Below are 20,256 nucleotides of genomic sequence, written 5' to 3' on the forward strand. Positions count from 1 at the left end.
TCGTGGACACCAGAGAAGAAGGGCCGCACGGAGGTAGCCGCATCTAGGGAGCCTCATGTATGGTGACTTTGGCTCCATCGCGCCCCACCAAATGTTAATATTGCCAGCCACTATTGCGAACATCCCTTCTCTTGCATGCAGAAATATTACCTTTGTGGAACATTTATAAACTGTTCATGACGCGCAAAGCAACAAGCTACCTTGCTGCACTGCTTAAAAGTGAAAAGGCAGGAATGTGCCGTATTTAAATTCATACAGCACATTCCTGTCCTTTCCATGACTGGCACACTCTTGGCACAGTAGCGCCGATGAAGGAACCCTTGCAGCATTGTGTAAAGGTGTCTGTGTTGTAAGCAGGTTTGTTCTAGCGTAGGAAGGGACACCTTCTTGAACAAAAGAATTCTCTGAGGCATTTTACTCTTTCAATGTGTGCTTCAGAATGCAGCACACATAGAAAGAGGACAAAAAGAAGAGAAATAAAGATATTTCTTCTCATTATGCCTCACCAGGTCTACCAGTAATGGCAAATCTGGGAATGCGCCAAAATCCATGAGTTGATGCGTGGTAACACCCACACTCCACCCATGGAAATTCCTCCATGGGCAGAGTAACACAACATAGTGATTTGCACTGTGTTGTGTTACTCTAGATTTATCAAACCACTCAGGGCTACACAGGTAGCCTTGCGTGGCTTGATGAATCTGACTTTGTTGTTGTGTCTCCCTTGGGCCCCCTTGCGAGGCACAGGGGTGAAACAACAAAAATGCTAAATATGTGCCTTCCCTTTTACTACATGTACGTTTGTGTAAGATACAAGAAAAGTATTGCGAATTAGACACTTTTCTACTAAGTTTTTTATGACTTTTGATTTGAATAATATTACATTTTGGGTAACTTAAAAATAACAAAATAAAAGAGAGAGCCCTGTAGTTCTAGGCCTGTACATCAATTGAACATTTTAAAAGCAGTATACAATACTATTCTTTGAAAAAAGTTCACGTTGCATTATACATACATTTGCCAGTTTCCATCCCTTACCCATAAGTCTAAAACAATCAATCCTCTTATGCTATTTTGTTATGTTAAGTGAATTTTTGAGCTAATATTTCCATTATAAGTATGTTTTGCTAAATTTCTTGACAGACAGCAAAGGCTGCTGCTCCAGATTGGACCTTCTTGCACTGCTTGCCACGTAAACCGGAAGAAGTAGATGACGAAGTTTTTTACTCCGAAAGATCATTGGTTTTCCAAGAGGCTGAAAACAGAAAATGGACAGTAATGGTATGGGATGCGTACAATATGTTGCTTGCACTGTGTTCATAAATCTATTTTTTTGGATTTCATCAAAACATGGTCAGCATGGTATTATTACCTAACTGACCATGAAATACTCAGCTTGGATTAAAAAAAAATTACACCAGAAGCTGGAGAGTAATCTTTTATATATCGTACAGAACTGCTTTTTCTAGAATTTTAGGGTTGATGAATACTTTGAGGTAAATAAAGTGTGCTTGGAACTTGCTGTTTTAAGTTACTAACTTGCACTCTTAAATGAATATCCTCACAAAGATGAAAGTCTGATGGAGGTTGTTTTCGATTTTGCCACTCAACATTTAATACATACAAACAGCGATACAACACTTTTCATAGCGCCATCCTTGCAACACCATGGATGCGCCGTATTTATGTATGGTGCTCCATGTCACAAGGATTTACAGATACTACAGAATTCCTGACATACCTGTAGGCACAAAATTGGCGCATTGCTGGAGTGTGTCTGACAACAGGTGCAATTCCAGCAAGTCCCATATTAAAAGCCCTGCATCACTCCTTATGCCTGCTTCAAGCAGGCATAAGAATTTGATGTAGTGACGCCCCAGAAGTGTTGCAGTGAAATCTGATAGATTTCACTGCGTCACTTCTACATGGCTTTCCTGTGTCAAAACGCCCAACCTGCATACACTATACGTGTTGCAGGTATAATGTAGCGCAGGGGTTTACAAAGTGAAGCATCTGCCTAGATGCTTCACTTTGTAAATATGGTGCAGCATGCCACATTTTATTCGATGCAATGGTGGCATAGGGCCTCTTTAATGAGGCCCAGGTGTTCTTAAATTGCATTGATACTTGATGAATGACGGTGGCATGGTCAAGGAGTTAAGTAAGGGTACACTTGTCTGGATGCACCTAAACTGGATGAGTACATATGCATTGAATACCAAGTTCCTATTCTATGTTTCTATGAGTGAATTAAGTGGTGTGCTGTCCTACAGTCCACTGTTCCAGATCATCAGTATCAATATTGACACACACAACCAAAAAAAATCTTGGTACCGTCGTTTAATGAAGCTGTAAATTAACCAAATCAGTAAATTCTTTCATTTCTAGATGACACTTTTTTGACTGATTAGATTAGCCAATATTTGTTTAATACACTTGTAATGTAAAATACTATTAGATTTCAATGTACTGTGTGACTCATCAAATCTAATTGAACCATTGCAATGATTGCAGACATTTGCCTCAAGAATTTTGATTTAATACCTAAATTTGAAATCGCACTATGCCATCTTTCAGAAAGTTGAATTGATCACTTTTTAATGCAGTCACACTGGTTTTTATAGCCTTCTTTTCAGGCTCTATCTCATACAAAATTTTGGAATGAACTGCCACTCCTTGCCTCCATGCCACCCTCACCCAGAATGAGAGATGTGTGGAACTCCTGCTTTCCATCTGAAAACAGCTAAAGACATCTGTTTTGTAGACCTCAAGTACATAGATTTTCCATATGGATGTTAGATATTTTATAAACAAATGATTTATTTTCAAATGTTATCATTTGGTGGTAATCATTGAGACATGACATTAGTGTGTGTTCGAAAAGCTGTAATGATTTAGGGGCATATGTAGGAAGGCGTTTGCGATTCGCGTTTTGGTATGTAGGTGCCACATAGCAAAAATTGCGATTCCTTATTTTGCTCAAGCATTTAAGGAATCACAATTTTGCGATTCCTTAAATGCTATGTAGGAGTACCTTTAAAATTGCGATTTTGGCTTAAGGAATCGTAAAATGCCACCTACTTCAAGTAGATGGTATTTTGCGATTTCCTGTCAAAAAGCATTTTTTTTTAAAAATCAAAGTGCCATGTGGCGCACAGACATGCCCTCAGGGTATGTATGTGTGCCACATGTACTTACAGGCACATTCCAGGGGTGCAACAGGTGTCCTTTGGACACCCTGGCACCCTTGGAATTGCGATTCTCAAATTGCGATTGAGAATGTATCCCCATTCATTCCTATGGGCCTCTTGCCCCATAGGAATGAATGGGACACTCATTCCTTAATTGCGATTCGCAATTTGCTAATCGCAATTAAGGAATGTTAGAGATTTGCAAAAAAATTGCGAATTATTACCTACATTTCATTTTGCAATTCTCAAATAGCGATTCCTTACAAATCACTATTTGAGAATCACAAAATGGAAATTACCTACATATGCCCCTTAGCTTTTAAAGAAGACTTTTTGCAATAATGTAAAAATATCTGAAATCATCATATCTCTATTCAAGGGTGCCTTTCCATTTTGGGTATGTATATACACCACTTTTGCATGAAGGCGAACTTGGTTAATGTGCTGCACATCCGTTCCATTTCAACAGTGTAGTTTACATCGTTGGAGCACTTGAGAGTTTAGACTTTTTTCCTTCTGCTTTAGGATCTTCAGGTATTCTGTTTTTGTCTCTGATTTCCACCATTGGTGAAATTTCAGTAAGTTGAGCACCCTAATACCAGTGAAGAAATTCACAGTATGTCCATCAGATGACTGTGCAGCACATGATACATTAGATACCACACAGCTATTCTATCACAGAACAGTATTTTATTCCATTAACCTGTTGGTGCTGATAGGTTAATGGCATATGAGGACTCTTTAATTTTTCCCTTCACAAATTCCTCTGTCTTAAATGGGAGGTGTATGTCCATATCTAGAATGTCCACCACATGCAGCGGACGTTGGAATACCTACATCTACCACCCTTTTCTGTACTTTTGCTTTGGGACAGGCAATTGTGGATGATTCATACTGCACCAAATAAGGAGATTGCAAGGATGGTCTTTGTTGTAGTTAGGTGATAACATCTCCACCAGTTCCTTAATATAGTAGAGGTTGCAATAACAGCAAGTGCAAATAGTGTTACCTATATGCATTCATATAGTTGTACCATTTTCAGCGAGAATAGCACCATTTTAAAGAATGCAGCAACATTATCAGTTTGCATAGATAGTTCACCATAAAAACTGACAATGATTGTGTTGAGGATACTGGCATCGTTTACACACCCTTGGTGAAATGCTGCACATACCTGAAATTCTGTTGCCTATTCCATATTCATCAGAAGTTTATTCAATGGTTTTAATATTGCACTTTTGTTAAATCCCTTAAAAATTTCTATTACAGCATTTGCGCCAACATTTTTACTTCTATGTCGATCATTTTCTAATAGGAGTGTAACATCAATGAAAATGATTACAGTCTCTTCCACTGACATTTCAATTATTTGCAGAATAACAATATTTCATTTTTCTTTTATATATAAACGGACTTCTCATATAAATCCATTTATTATCTTAAATCAGCAGTTTCATATTTATTGGGTCCCTCAGAATGAGGCTCTGAATATTTTGGGAATCACCTTTATATTTAGAAGTGCTTACAGAAAAGTAAAATTTTGGTCAAGGAACTCATTCCCTCCAAATGTAAGCCTCTGAATTTCTGATCTATTGTTCTTTTCTGTTTCTGTCCACAGGCTGTCATGGTCTCCCTGCTCACAGAGTACTCTCCACAGACACCAAAGCCTACATTTTAACTTATGGTGCATCATCAAGAAAATCTAACCTTCATCAGGATGCACAAGTGATACTGTTGAAATGGATGACTTTCTTAAATAGAATGCTAGGTTTAGAATGTTCATGTTTACTAAAAAACTGCCAATGTTTAGCAACTGCTCTAGAATATGTTATCACACATAGTTCTTTAAAAATATTGTTCTTCACATACTCACTCATTCCTTATGAAAATTTCTTATGATGGTCGTTAACAGTGCATATTGCAATGTGCATTATGAACAACTGTTGTAAGCAACCAGACAACAGTTTTTTTTTCTAAACTATATTTTACCTACTTGTATTTACTTGAATGTACTTATCAGTATCTGATAGCCTCTTTCTTTAATTATCAATGTAAATTTTAATTCAGATGGGCAATATGTCTCAAAGCGTCACAATTATTTCAAGTGGTCAATTGGATTTAAGGTTGTGATATCTAATCACATATAAGTGTGGCAATATTTCAAATATATGTCTAATGCCCTAACATTTTAAAGGAAAAGTGAAATAATGGTTTAGTATTTGAATGCGATAAATCTTCAGAAATCAGTATGCCAGAAGGGTATATTTGAGCACTTAACTGTTGTTCTCTTTTACTGGAAAACGCTTCCATGTTGAGAAAACAATTTTCCTATACACTTCTTTGAACATTTGTCTTGTTCAGGTTGTTTTCCCAACCTTTTAACGCACTTATGCCGACCATTTACAGGCCGAAAGATAGTTCCATAACCAGGACCAAAATATTTGTTAATACCCACTAAATTATCACTGTTACGGTTTCCCAATACTCTAACTGACCAATCCCATGCCGCTCCTGAGAGACCACACAGTTTCCCCTCTCCTTTGCTAGAATTTCTGCTGAGGACAATTCCTCCATTTTGGCGGACTTGTGCAGTAGCAGGTGGCATTAGCAGCAGGAAATATCTGCAAATTCTGATTTTGTGAATCAGAATTTGGCATTTATGACCATACATTTCACTTTTCACAGTCACAAAATAATTTGTAAATCAAGCCCTACATCTTCTGGTGCACAACAGATTCAGATCTGTTTACATGTATGAAGAAATGCATGATTATAGTATATGTTCATATGCACTACAAAAGTAAGGTTAGCTACTTATGTCTGGTAGTACAGAAGATATTAATTTGTCATTCCATTAATATAATTGCAGAAATACTCAGATGCTTGTGACAACAAAACTATGAATAAACTTATATATCATTAGGATTTAAAACTGTGTCATGAAATCATGGTAAGAATTTGAAATGAATCAGCATGTTGTGGCTAGAGGCTGCCTCTGCTCTGATAGTGCACATTGTGCTTACAAATGCTTACCGAAGTTTAAAAAAAAAAAGTTTTATTGAAACTACAAGATTGGGACTCGCGAAATGTAAAGTATTTGTACTAGTATTATTACATGGACTGGCTAGGTTTGAATCAGGGTTTAATTTAATTATAAAATAAACCTTGAAATTTGCATTCCAATGCTGTTTTAAAATAAATTATGCTTGCTGCAATTACGTGTGTATTGATTTGTATTTCTTACAATTGCAAGTAAGTGATGCCAAATAACTGACAAGTCAGACAAATGAGAGTGAAACTGAAACCAGGAACAATGCAAGGTTTGACAGAGCTCCAAGCAAAAATACCATTTGTATAGCATTTTGCAGCCTGCTGTAGCAACCATCTAACATTGATTTAAAAACAAAAAACATGTTTTGCCTCACCTAACCTTATGTAAAAGCATTCTTACTTGAAATCAAAACTAAAGCCATATCAAGAGAACCGTAAAGAGATGTGTTGCTATATTTTTATGATTTTGCCCCTTACGCCCTAATTTCTTTACTGCTTTTTTTGCTGTATGATCTGAAAATCACAATATGTTGGGAAAAAGTTAAAAAAAGGAAACAATTAATGCACTAAAATGCATTTATGTCACTACTCCTACATGAGCGTCCCTGCTTCTTTTAACATGTTCTACCCTCTAGCTAATACTCACTGCCCAGCTCCCTGCAGTAATACGGCTTTCTCTACAATCCAAATAGTTATACTTTGGTATTAGTGCTTTAGGTTTTGCACAGGTGAAATGTATTAGGTTTACCATCAACGTGCATCTATTCCGTTTTTGTCACAAGATCACATATTGCAGTCAATCACATGCTATCACTCCCACTGGTTCCAGCTGAGCACACTGATCTCTAGGCAGGTAAGTGATTCAGAGGAGTCGCACTATCCATATTTGAACAGGAGGTGTTAGTTTTAGTAGGATACAGGGGTTGTTCCTCCGCTAAGGTAGAGGAGCGTCGCCCCACTGCTTTTCTGCTCTGGGAAAAAGGAAAAATAAAATGATAATAAAGTTTTAATCATTTTATTTTACCATGCTGAGGCAGTTTTGCTGGGCGGGCTGGGCTGGGCAGAGAAGGGTGGAGAAGTAGTGGTACTCTCTAAGTGCGCATGACTGTTTGGCCGGCCGTTTTGGCCAGTCACACAGTCATGTGCACTTTGCATGTTCTTCACCGGCTGTACTGTACAGCCTCGTGTAGAGCATGTCCTGGCTCCCAGTCCCTGTCGGAGCTCTGAACCACAGCGCTCAGACCAATCACAGTGCTTCACTGTAGCATTGTGATTGGCTTTGGGGAGCCAGGGTGCTTCCTGCTTCCTGTTCACGCAGAAAGAAGAGGACAGAGAGGACAGAGGAGAGGCGGCGGCTGGCCAGGTAACCACTCAGGAGGTAAGTGATTTTTTTACCCGCCACACTACTACTGCCATCAATCACTATGCAAATAATCAAAAGAAGCTAACCTGAGAATCCACGAAGTACTGTAGACAATGATTTGATTGTGATGGCACTGATATAAAAGACTGAGACTAGTGAAGGCAAAGTAAGGGTGCCACAGAAACCTCTGTAATGGCTGCACTTGAACACCAATGAGTAATGCCTTTTGTCAGACTTGTACATCAGTTTCAAGAACACAGGAGAGGTTTCACAATCCTTATGTGCCTGCCTGTTTTGCATTACACTAATAGTAAATAATATTATATTATTCACTTTTAGTGTAATTAAATGTATGTTGTGTGCATGCTTGTGGTTGAGAGGGTGTTTATGTGTGATAATGTGAGTATATGCGAGCATGTGTGTCTGTGGGAGCAACCATGCTTGAGCGAAAGTGAGGGACAGTAAGTGACAGGTAGTGAGTGAGGTTGTGTGAGATTGAGGCCGTTTGCACTGTAAGGCAAATCTGCCCCAAAGTTGCTGCACTGCCTTTCGTCAAATAGATATAGGAAAACTCAACCATATCTATTAAGATAGGGTGTATTTCTTCTCTTCCCACGAGCTGGCACACTTATGACAGCAATGCACCAATGCACACACACTTGCAACACAGTGCAAGGGTGAATGTGGTCTCTGAAGTGTAGGTTCTGTACTGGAGGCTGTCCCTATCAGTACAAAAACAATGCTTTAAGGGCTTTTTTCACTTTGCATGTATGGTATAGTGTACAGTGCACATGGAAAGCTGGAAAAGCTAGAAGAACCGAAAAAATATATCCTCATTACACCTTACTCGAGGCAGCATAAGATTTTGGTGCAAATTACTGTCTAGCAATGTGTGTAGATAGGGAGTTGTGTCAAAAGCTGTGTTTGGTTGCATGAGAACACCCATGGAATGCTCCCTTGATAAAAAAATTACACAAGGCATTGCATAGTGCACCTTTGAGTTACTTTAGGATACTAGCCAATGCAAATTCTGATATGCATTGAATAGTAAATCCCACCCTAACACTTTGCGCTGGGTTTACATCATAAAGTGATGCAAGCCTGGTGCAAAGCCTTACTGATCCTGGGTGTGAGAGTCAGTATGAGTGAGTGAGAATGTCTGAGATTAGGAGGGAATGCAAGTGAGTGTGAATAAATAAGAATGAGTGCAAAGGAGTATAAGAGAGTGGGTGTGAGTGAGAGAGTGAGTGTGAGTGAATGTGTGTGAATGAGAATATGATGTGATGTTTGCGAGTTTGGTATAGGCCTTGGCATATTGAAAGTAATTATTGTCTTTTAGGGACACCCACTGTCACATATTGGTGCTGACATACTTGCACCAATTCTTAGCATGCCCAACACAGGTTATAAAATACTGGCACTAGTACTCTGGGGTTAATTCTTGCATAAAGGGCACCAATGGTAAACTACTGGGTCTTGATGCTAGAGATAATTAATGGCTTATAGAGTGGAAAAATGCTGGCATACTTAAGGAAATTCTTTGCATGTGAACATTAGTGACAAAATGCTGGTAATAGCACAATTAAGGAATTACTTTGCATAAATGGGGACACACCCTGGTATATTGGAGAAAGGGAACCATGCCAATATGGGGACCCTAGCATACTAAGGCAATTTTTGACACAAGGGTCACATATGGTATATAGACAAATTACCAAAACACTCACACTGGTGTATTTAAATGTTGTTTTTTATGTAAGGCGGCATCCATGACAAAATGCTGGCCCTGGCACAATGGAAGTAATTTTTGACATATGCCCCCATACCACATTTTGAAAAAAATGGGGCCAACTTCTGGAGTACATCTGGAGTACATCTGGTTCAGTGTGCCCGGATTCTGCTGCCGCTGCCTGCTTGGCCCTCTTGCTGCCGCCTCTCCTTAGGGCCCCTGCTCTCCAGGCTTGCCCTCGCTCCCCAGGCTTGCCCAGGCTTGCCCCGATCTCCAGGCTTGCCCAGGCTTGCCCTCGCTCTCCCCCCTCTGCTTTCCCGCTCTTTCCCCCCTCTGCTCCCCGCCGCTGCTCTCCTGCGGCCCGCCCCCCTCTCCTGTCTCCTGCTCCCCCTTCGCCACCCCGCTCCCGCCTCCCAGCTGCTCCTCCCTCCCACTTCGTCATAAATGGCGGGGACCGCGCGTACGCGCAGCTGCCAAGCGCAGCGAGTGCGCCGATTGCGTGCCGAAGGCGTGCCAAAGGCAAGCCCATCTACGCCCGTCCATGCCTGGACCGCGCCCAGTGCCAGGAACCCTGGGCCCCAACGATGCCAGCCCACCCGACGGACCTACGATGCCGCCACCCTCCACGCACTCAACGCCGGGCGGATCCCCGCTTGGTACCAAGCCACCCCGAAACGCACCCACGGACCCTTCACCTGCCAAGCCTGCCAATTCACCTGCCTCCGAACCTGCACCGCACCCGCCAAGCCGAGCACCAGCAACAACCACCTCAAGTGCATCCTGCTCAACACCCGCTCTGTCCACAGGCACGCCGTCGAACTCTGGAAGCTCCTCGACACAACATCACCAGACATTGCCTTCCTCACAGAAACCTGGATGAACGCCTCCTCAGCCCCCGACATCGCCATAGCCATTCCAGATGGTTACAAGATCACCCGGAGGGACCGCGTCCACCAAACCGGAGGAGGCATCGCCATCGTCCACAGAAACACCATCCGCATCACGACCAACTCCGACGACACCCTCACCGCCGCCGAGCACCTTCACTTCCAGATACACACCGACCCCAAGACCATCCTCAGAGGCACTCTCATCTACAGACCCCCGGGACCACGCACACAATTCAGCGAAGCCATCGCAGACTTCATCAGCCCACACGCCCTCACCTCATCAGACTACATCCTCCTAGGGGACCTCAACTTCCACCTGGAGAACCAAAATTACAGCAACACCGCCGCCCTGCTGGACAACCTCGCCAACCTCGGACTCAAGCAACTGGTGAACACCCCCACCCACTACGCCGGCCACACGCTTGACCCCGTCTTCTCCTCCAGCAAGCACATCTCCTTCAGCCACTCCTCCGGATTACACTGGACAGATCACAGCTGCGTCCACTTCAACTTCAGGAGAACCATGACCCACCACCACCCGCAGCAGGTCCCCCGCAGAAACTGGTGCAAGATCACCGCCGACCAGCTCACCACCGCCATCAGCCGGAACCCACCCACCAACACGACGGACCCCAGCGAAGCAGCCCGCAACCTCACACAGTGGCTCACCACCTGCGCCGACGACCTTGCACCACTGAAGAACCCTCCTAGCAGATCCGGCAGCAGGAAAGCCTTGTGGTTCACCAACGATCTCAAAAACTCCAAGAAAACCTGCTGCACCCTCGAGAAAGCCTGGCGCCACGACCAGACAGCAGAAAACATGACAGCCCTCAAGAACGCCACCCGCAAACACCACAAGCTGATCCGCACCACCAAAAGGACTACATTCAAAGAACGACTGGACAACAATGCCCACAACAGCAAGGAACTCTTCAGCATCGTTAAAGAGCTCTCCAACCCCAGTGCCTGCAACAACGATATCACACCCTCGCAAGACCTCTGCGACTCACTCGCCTCGTTCTTCCACTGCAAGATCGCTGACATACACAACAGCTTCGGCGCACAGACGACACACCCAACCACCGAACCAACGCCCCCACCACCACCCTCTGCAGCTGGACCCCTGTCAGCACCGAAGACACCACCTGCCTGATGAACACCATCCACTCCGGCTCCCCAACCGACCACTGCCCACACCACATCTTCAACAAAGCCTGCTCCATCATCGCCCCGAGCTCCGGAACATCATCAACAGCTCCTTCGCATCCGCCACCTTCCCGGAGAGTTGGAAACATGCCGAGCTGAGCGCTCTCCTGAAGAAACCCACCGCGGACCCCACGGACCTCAAGAACTTCCGCCCCATCTCACTCCTCCACTTCCCAGCCAAAGTCATCGAGTAGACCATCAACAGACAACTCTCCGCCTTCCTCGAGATCAACGGATCCCTGGACCCATCACAGTCTAGTTTCCGAGCAAACCACAGCACCGAGACCGCTCTCATCGCAGCTACCGACAACATCAGATCCCTGCTCGACAACGGGGAAACTGCTGCCCTCATCCTCCTAGACCTCTCAGCAGCCTTCGACACCGTATGCCACCACAACCTGATCCAGCGCCTCAGCAACACCGGAATCCATGGAGCGGCCCTGGAGTGGATCATCTCGTTCCTCGCCGGAAGAACCCAGAGAGTCCGCCTCCCTCCGTTCAGATCCGCGGCCACCGAAGTCATCTGCGGCGTCCTGCAAGGATCCTCACTCAGCCCCACCCTCTTCAACGTCTACATGAGCCCTCTCGCTGCCATCGCACGCCAACACAACCTTAACATCATCTCTTATGCCGACGACACCCAGCTTATCCTCTCCCTCACCAACGACCCCGCCACTGCCAAAGCCAGCCTCCAGGAAGGAATGAAAGACGTCGCGAAATGGATGAAGATCAGCTGTCTGAAACTGAACTCAGACAAGACGAAAGTCCTCATCCTCGGACCATCCCCTTCCGCCTGGGACGACTCCTGGTGGCCCCCTGCACTGGGCACCGCACCCAAGCCAACGGACCATGCACGTAACCTGGGCTTCATCCTGGACTCCTCCCTCACGATGACCAAGCAAGTCAACGCCGTCTCGTCTTCCTGCTTCAACACCCTGCGCATGCTCCGAAAGATCTTCCGGTGGATCCCCACCGAAACCAGGAAGACGGTTACCCAGGCCCTCGTCACCAGCCGTCTGGACTACGGGAACACCCTCTACGCCGGAACCACAGCCAAACTCTAGAAAAGACTCCAGCGCATACAGAACGCTTCTGCACGACTCATCCTGGACATCCCTCGCCACAGCCACATCTCTGCCCATCTGAAAGACCTGCACTGGCTCCCCGTCACCAAGAGGATCACGTTCAGACTCCTCACCCATGCACACAATGCTCTCCACGACATGGGCCCGAAATACCTCAACAGCCGCCTCACATTCTACACACCCACCCGCCAGCTCCGATCCGCCAGCCTCGCCCTCGCCCTCGCCTCCGTCCCACGAATCCGCAAATCCACCGCCGGAAGATCCTTCTCCTACCTGGCGGCCAAGACATGGAACTCCCTCCCCACCCACCTTCGGATGACCCAGGACCATCTCTCCTTCAGAAAGCAACTCAAGACCTGGCTGTTCGAGCAGTAGCGATTACCCCCCTCCAAGCGCCTTGAGACCCTAGCGGGTAAGTAGCGCGCTCTACAAATTTGCGGATTGAAATTTGCTGATTGACTTTGCACACAAGGAAAGAATATGAATATTTAATGCGTGCCCTTTCATTAGCTATGACATTTAGCAAATGTACATCAAAATAGATTTTTAAAATACACTATTTTACCCCATTCCTTTCAAATATTTGTCGGGGTTAAATATTTTGTACTTAATTTTGCGTTTTAGTTCTGTAGCGGGTTGTGGGTTTATAGGGGAATAGGGTGGGAAGCAATTTAATTATAATTAAGTAATTATTTATTTTTATTTATTGGTATTGATAGTTAATTGATTGTTAAATAATTATTAATTGGTAATTAATTTTTATTAATTGGTAATTAAGTTTTATTGATAATTATAGTAATCGTTTTAATTTATTATTTGGAGTGGGTTGTGGGTTTATAGGGGAACAGGTTGGGAAGTAATTTAATTGTAATTTATTAATTATTGAAATAATGTTTGTGTATTGATAAATAATGTATTGTTAATTAATTATGAATTGGTAAAAATGTTATTACTTATTCATTTTTGGTATTGAAAATTAATCTGTTAATTAATTATTAATAGGTAATACATTTTTAATAAATAATATCTATTGGTATCATTAATTTTAATAAATGTTTAATTAGTATTGATAATTAATTTATTTTTTATTTAAATATTAAATTATTACTTTCCCTACTTTTGCCCTCACTGGAGTGGGAATAGTAATTTTTACCCCTACGCAATCCAACACTTTCCCTACTGTTGCACACTCTGGAGTGGGAATAGTAATTTGTACCCTCCCGCTATCCAACGCCTTCCCTACTGTTGCACTCACTGGAGTGGGAATAGTAATTGTTACCCTCCCGCTATCCAACGCTTTCCCTACTGTTGCACTCACTGGAGTGGGAATAATAATTTCTACCCCTACGCTATCCAACGCTTTCCCTACTGTTGCACTCAGTGCAGTGGGAATAGTAATTTTTTCCCCTACGCTATCAAACACTTTCCCTACTGCTGTACTCACTGGAGTGGGAATAGTAATTTTTACCCTCCCCCTATCCAACGTTTTCCCTACTGTCGCACTCACTGGAGTGGGAATAGTAAATTTTACCCTCCCGCTATCCTATGCTAAAAATATACAATATTTTTTAATATTATTAAGTTAATATATATATGTATTAAAAAATAAAAACGCTTGTTTATTTTTTTTAATTACATTAGTTATTTATACATTTTTAGGTTATTTAAGTATTTTTAAGTATGTGTTACTTAATTATAATTATTATTTAATTGATTTTACATTACTTTTATGACATTTAAAATATTCAATATTTTAACAAACTATATTAATTACAACGATATTTTGGATTCGATATTTTTGTACTTACCTGTTTGTAGATAGGAATTTGATATTCTGGTCGCCGATATTTTGTCAGCAATGTTTTTGTAGGTCGATATTTAGCTCCTCGATATTCTATCAGTGATTCGAAACAGCCATATCCATGCAGCCCCATATAATCACCCCATGGCCTGCAAATATTAGATCTTCTCCCCATTGCCTATCCCACCCTTCATCATTGCCTGCTGTTAGCTCCTAGACACATCTTTAATATTTTGCTGCATTAGACTCATATGCCTTCAAAGAGTAGTACTTCCAGATGAACACTCCTTAATGCCAGGTGAGGGGTTAATTATGGTATGAACATTCACCATATGTGAGTACTCCAGTGCCTCTAACCACGACAGAAACCTTACCCAAAAGCTCATTATGTTTACAATTTCAAGTCCCTGTCTTTGTAGGCATCGCTATCCTCAGCACTACCTAATATCAGGATGCAGTGTGTGTCATCTATTCATCATTATCAAGTGTAAGGTCCAAAATGGTCCATATTCTGGGTTATTAGAATATGGTACGCAGCCTGATTATCGTATTGAGGTAAAAAAACATTGAGGACAAAATATAGAATCTAAAATATCGAAAGGTAAGTAAGTACAGATTTTCTACACTTAACTCCACATATATGTACTTTGACAATTTATATATATACATAACTTCAAGGTAAGTAGATCAGAATTTAGGAATAGTAAATCTATACTTTCTCTGTATGTACTTACTTTTATATATTTTGATGTCTGATATTTTCTTGTAACGTGACATCCATAGCCTCAGTATTCATTAGCCCAACCTTTGAATATTTTTTTGTTAAATATATCACAGTGGGAGACTCTCATTCACCTGCACAATAGTCTACGAACAAATGAAAAAAACAGCATCATTTCCCAATCACCTTCACGATCAGCACATGCTAATGATTATCCCTCTCATCCACAGTGGCGGCTGGTAGGGAGCAGGGATGGCGGGGCAGGGGGGGTCAGTGGAGATTGAAAAATATTTTTAAAAAACACTTACCTTTTCCGCCGTCTCTGATTCTCTTCTCTTCCTGATTCCAGTCCGGAAAAGCAGGAAGCAAACAAGCTTCAATCACAACGCTGCATTGCATCATTGTGATTGGTTTGATCACCGTGTATTGGCGCTCAGATGGGGACAGGGATCCTGTGCATTACGGCCTGGTGCGAAACATGCAAAGTGTGCAAGACGATTTGTCCGGCCAAGCAGTCATGTGCACTTATGTGCACAAACCACTCCTCCTCCCTCAGCCACCAGCCCTTCCATGCCCTAACCCTGCCACACAGCAACGAAAAATAAAATAATATGATAACAACTTTGTGGGGCGAAACTCCTCTGCCTTGGCAGAATAGCTGCCCATGCCCATCCAACAATCTTTAGATCTGCGACTCAGCTGACAATCAAGACTCCAGGCACCAATGCTATTGTACTCAACAAGTTAGTTATCTACCCTATAGTTCCATTGTAAATCCATTCACTTTCCTTGAAAATGTTCGGAAGCATTACTTCAGGCTACATTAGCAGTACACAAAAACGAAAATGTGAAATAGCAATGAAACTAAAATAAACAGAGAGCTGTGAAGCAGGCACAATAACCCTATAAGTTTCCTTGTGTTAATTCAAACTTGGGACCTACAGTTTACATATGTATTTCCAAAGCAGGCATGCAATTATCTTAATATCATTGTGACCTAGACCTTCTGCATACACACAGATATTTGCCGCAGGTGCCTTACCTCCATGCTCTCTTCCCATTGGATAAACCCATCCAGAACATAGAGCTGGTAGGACTGTTCAGAGGGTAATGTTCATAATGCCGAAATCTGTGGGCAACCTTAAGGTCGCAAGTTCTTATTTTCTCATAGGAAACTTTCACCCTTTTACGTTTTGGTAAAATGATTATGCTTCACTTCGGTAATAATGTCTATTGCTTCTGAACTGTATTACAATAGCAACAAGAAGCATGTCAAAATGTAGGCACAGGAGCACTGGGAATGCTGTACCAGGGACATTGATGAGTCTTTAAAACTCCTGCAGCCATCTTTATCCTTATTTCCTGGAAGGAGGAGGGAGTGCCACCACTGTTAGGGCTCATCATTAAAGGCTCACCACCTGATGCGGGGAAACACCTTCTACTCTCCTTCCAGGTTAGCAAGATGTCTGCCATCACCAAGGAGTGCAGGATGCATTGGCAGGTAATGTTGGAAGCCATAATTTTGGAGTCCATGTCTGGCATAAACATGACGAGCCAACAGGGGAGTCCTGTGGCTCAGGCACGCCCCTGGTGCTTGTGGGTCTCTCACCCAGGGCCTTATTTATGAGGCCTCGCGACAGTTATGCGCTTCCGGTGCGTTACTTATTGTGACGCATGGGCGGCGTAAAACATGCCTCCTGTTGTGCCCAGACACTCAGAAGCTCTATCTTTTGTATCTGAACAAACCAACATGAGTTGAGAAGGTACTAATGTACCTGCAATTTTCTTCCAGTTAAAGCTGATGATATACTTTGCTCGGATGAAGACGCGGAAACACTTTAGCATCATTCAACTGAGTAATCATATCAGCAATGTGCCGACCTGGGTGTCATTCTCTTTCGATGGCTTTGTTTGTTTTATGCATGGCAACACAGATTCACACAGATGCGTCAATGTCCTTTTTATGTACCGCAACTATCAGCGACACCCATGGCATTGGACCAGTAGAGCGTGCAATAATATCATGGTTTAGCGAAGTCTCAATTTCTTTTTTAACAGCCTCTTGTAGATTAAATGCAATTCAACAGTGCTATTAAGCAACAGGACTAATGTCTTTATTAATGTGGAGCTGCAATTTCATTGTTTTAAGCTTTCCTAATCCAGGACTCAATGATGGAAACTGATGCACTATGTGCATATGCACAAGGCAGCACACATGGAAAAAGCAAAACGTGGAGAAATAATGCATTTCTCCATGTTTTCCCTGTCTTAATTTTGGCGCTGCCTCCTATTTGCGCTGCCCTTGTAGATAGGGGGCAGCGTCAAAATCAATGGGTGTTGCCGTGGAATGTCCACTACAATACCCACTGCCCATGTCTTTCACACTAAGCATAGCATGAAAAGGGGCCTTATTTACAAGGCAGATAGATAGATAGACGCTGCCTTGTAAATAAGGGGGAAACGGCCACTACAACGCGGCCGTTTCAACGAAAACCTTAACCACACATGCATTACAACGCATGCGTGGTTACAACGAAAGCCTTTACCACGCATACGTTTACTACGAGGTACGTAGTAAATGCATGTGTGGTAAAGGGTACAATGAAAAAAAGGGGGGTTGGGGGGGCTTCCCCACCCAAAAAAACCCACTAACCTTTAGTCGAGTTGTGCAGGCAATCGGCGTATTAGAGGAAGGAAACGGCCGTTTTTTATTTACTACGGATGACGTCACCACGGAAAAATACGTGGAGAAGGATATGCGTGAAAATAACTTTCCGTTGTAACGCATGCGTGGTAAAGGCATGCGTTACAACGGAGTTCGTTGTAAGAACATACAACCAAATAAGGCAATGCCCCTATCACCACCACAACGTCATAAAAAGTGATGATATGGTGGCGATAGGAGCTTGTACATATGCCTCTTAAAGTCTGTTCTTCATTCAAATACCTTGTAAAAATTCCTGTTCCTGTTGCTGTGCTTTTACGGAGAAGCTGGGAGGGGTGGAGTTAGGGCTGGACTAGCCAGACTGGGCACTGGGCATTTCCCTGGTGGGCTAGGGCCAGGGGGCCATTTTGAAGGGAGGCAGTAATTCCAGCAGCTAGTGCAAGATAAATATAAGCCTCGGTGCAGGAGAACGGAGCTACCCGAGACTGACTATACTGGCAGCCGATCTGCACTGTGCCAAGTCAATGAGAACCTACGAGGGCGAGCCTTGGTGTATGGTGCTGCCGGTTAGCTTCAGTTCTTTCAATCCTTAGGTGCTAGTGAAGCAAGTCTGTGACCGCCTCACAGTCTTAATGGAGAAAAATCTGACAATTGTAACGTGCAGGTAAATATTGCCCCTCATATTTGTCATTAAAACACAGCACCATATAAACGTGAAGTTTTGTGTTGCCTGCATTGTGCATGAGGACTCTGCTCTCTACATGTGTGCTGAGTAAAAGAGGGAGACAACAGAGGAGAGAACAGAACGGAGACAGAAATGAAGTAGACTGAGCAAGGGGTATACAGAAGAGCATAAGGGAGAAAGTAGAGAGGGATGGTAGCATGAAAAAGGGGCAAGAAAAAGGGAGCAAAGATAAATTAAAAAAAAGGCAGAAACAAAATTACTTAGGAAACCAGGAAAGACAGTGAGGCGAGCAATGTAAAAGGAGAGGAGGAAGATTAAAGTAATAACTTGGGAGGTAGAAGGACATCAAAACAAAACTAGGAGGGAGCATAAGAAAGGAGGGCCGAAAGAATAATGATTGAGATGTTGTAGTTAGAGAATAGGAGGTGAGGGATTAAAGGAAAGAAGGAGCAGTCAGAAGAAAGGATTATTGAGAGAGAAAAGAGATGCGAAAATAGTAGTATATGCTAAATAACGTGTTGCTAAATGCATTAGTTTTTCCCAATTTAAAAAAGTGAATAACAAACCTCTCAAACCTGCCATGCAGGGGCCGCTGTCTCTCCCTTCACTTCGTTCTGTATTTCTATGCAGTATGGGGGCTGGTATGATAAAACTTGCCAGGGCTGCTTTTGATTCTCAATCCGGCCCTGGGTGGAGAGAAACATGCCAAGGGGAAGATGTTTACCAGAGAGAGAAGCACACAAGGGAGAGAGCTAGAAAACAAATGCACTCTCATGGAGAACTGAATTAAAAAAAAAATAACATTGTAAATGTGAGCAGTGGAGGGATACCAGTGAGACAATCAAAAGGGCCATAAAGAGGGGGAGTGACAAACACAAGAAGAGGAATGCAAGCCACCAATAAGAAGTACGCAAATGTAAGTGACAAATAAGACAGCAAATGGTAAGGAATGAGCAGGTTGCAAGAACTCCATGCCAAGAACTGTAAGATCACAACAGACTTCCCTTACTTGGCTGAGCCACATTCATACACCACCAGACTAACACAAGAAAGCGAGCATGATTGCAAAAGAACTACAGCTTTCATTTGAATTACCTGTTGTGATATTGCCTGATCCTGATATGTGTACAAAGGGCTGTTTTTGAATAAGAGTGCATTTGATTTTAGGGTTAGAACAATTGCTTTATTTTGGTTCATGGCTGTGAAAGCTGTAGTGTCCAACAAAGTCTGGTTGGCAAACTGCTCTGACCAACCCTATCAGTCTGTGAAATGCAGCACGTGGGTAACACACATAATTGCTCTCTTCCGTTATCCTTTACTCTTGAAAACAGAGACACAGTGATAATGTGTTTAATGACACTTATATAATCCAGTTCATGGTCTCCCAGTCCTCCTAAAACAAGTTTATTCCAGAACGTTATAACAAAGTACGACAGCTCCACCTAGTGGCTTAGAGCATACAGTGCAATCTTTGGATTTTGCATATCATGATAAAATGCACGGTCAAATCAACGACACCTATGTATTACCCTTCTCATTGCTCAATAAATGACGTTTACCGTTGGTAGTCTCTGAGAACCTCACGTTTCACATCCGTAGTTGTGGGTTTATGCTCCAACGGGACATGGGTGTAGCTTCAGGGGGAGTGTTTGGGATATTACACACCCCTAATAAGTTTATTTCTATTAATAGTTGGTTACAGGGGCTTTCGATGGGGTATGGCGAGGAGTCTGTCGGATTTCCACAGAACGTTTCAGATACAAAGAGACACAAACGTGCAAACACACTCACTCCCTGTTTTGAAAGTCCTCAAGAATTATGGTAATTTCTAAAATATTGTGTTTTCCCTCACTTAGTACCCCTACCAAT

The 20,256-nt window shown here is 42.8% G+C and overlaps 1 protein-coding gene across 2 annotated transcripts in view; it reads left to right on the top strand.

Annotated features, from left to right (window-relative positions):
* Positions 1 to 5,412, top strand: part of OTC (ornithine transcarbamylase) — a 248,363-nt gene extending 242,951 nt beyond the window's left edge. For both annotated transcript variants that reach the window (XM_078658269.1, XM_078658268.1), the window contains exons 9-10: positions 1,144 to 1,281; positions 4,810 to 5,412. In XM_078658269.1, coding sequence (XP_078514395.1) covers positions 1,144 to 1,281; positions 4,810 to 4,869 — 198 coding nt within the window. In that variant the 3' untranslated portion in view covers positions 4,870 to 5,412. The remainder of the gene's footprint in view (positions 1 to 1,143; positions 1,282 to 4,809) is intronic.
* The last annotated feature ends 14,844 nt before the right edge of the window (positions 5,413 to 20,256 follow it).

Source organism: Lissotriton helveticus, chromosome 8 (genome assembly GCF_964261635.1).
Source record: "Lissotriton helveticus chromosome 8, aLisHel1.1, whole genome shotgun sequence".
In the NCBI taxonomy this organism is placed as follows: domain Eukaryota; kingdom Metazoa; phylum Chordata; class Amphibia; order Caudata; family Salamandridae; genus Lissotriton; species Lissotriton helveticus.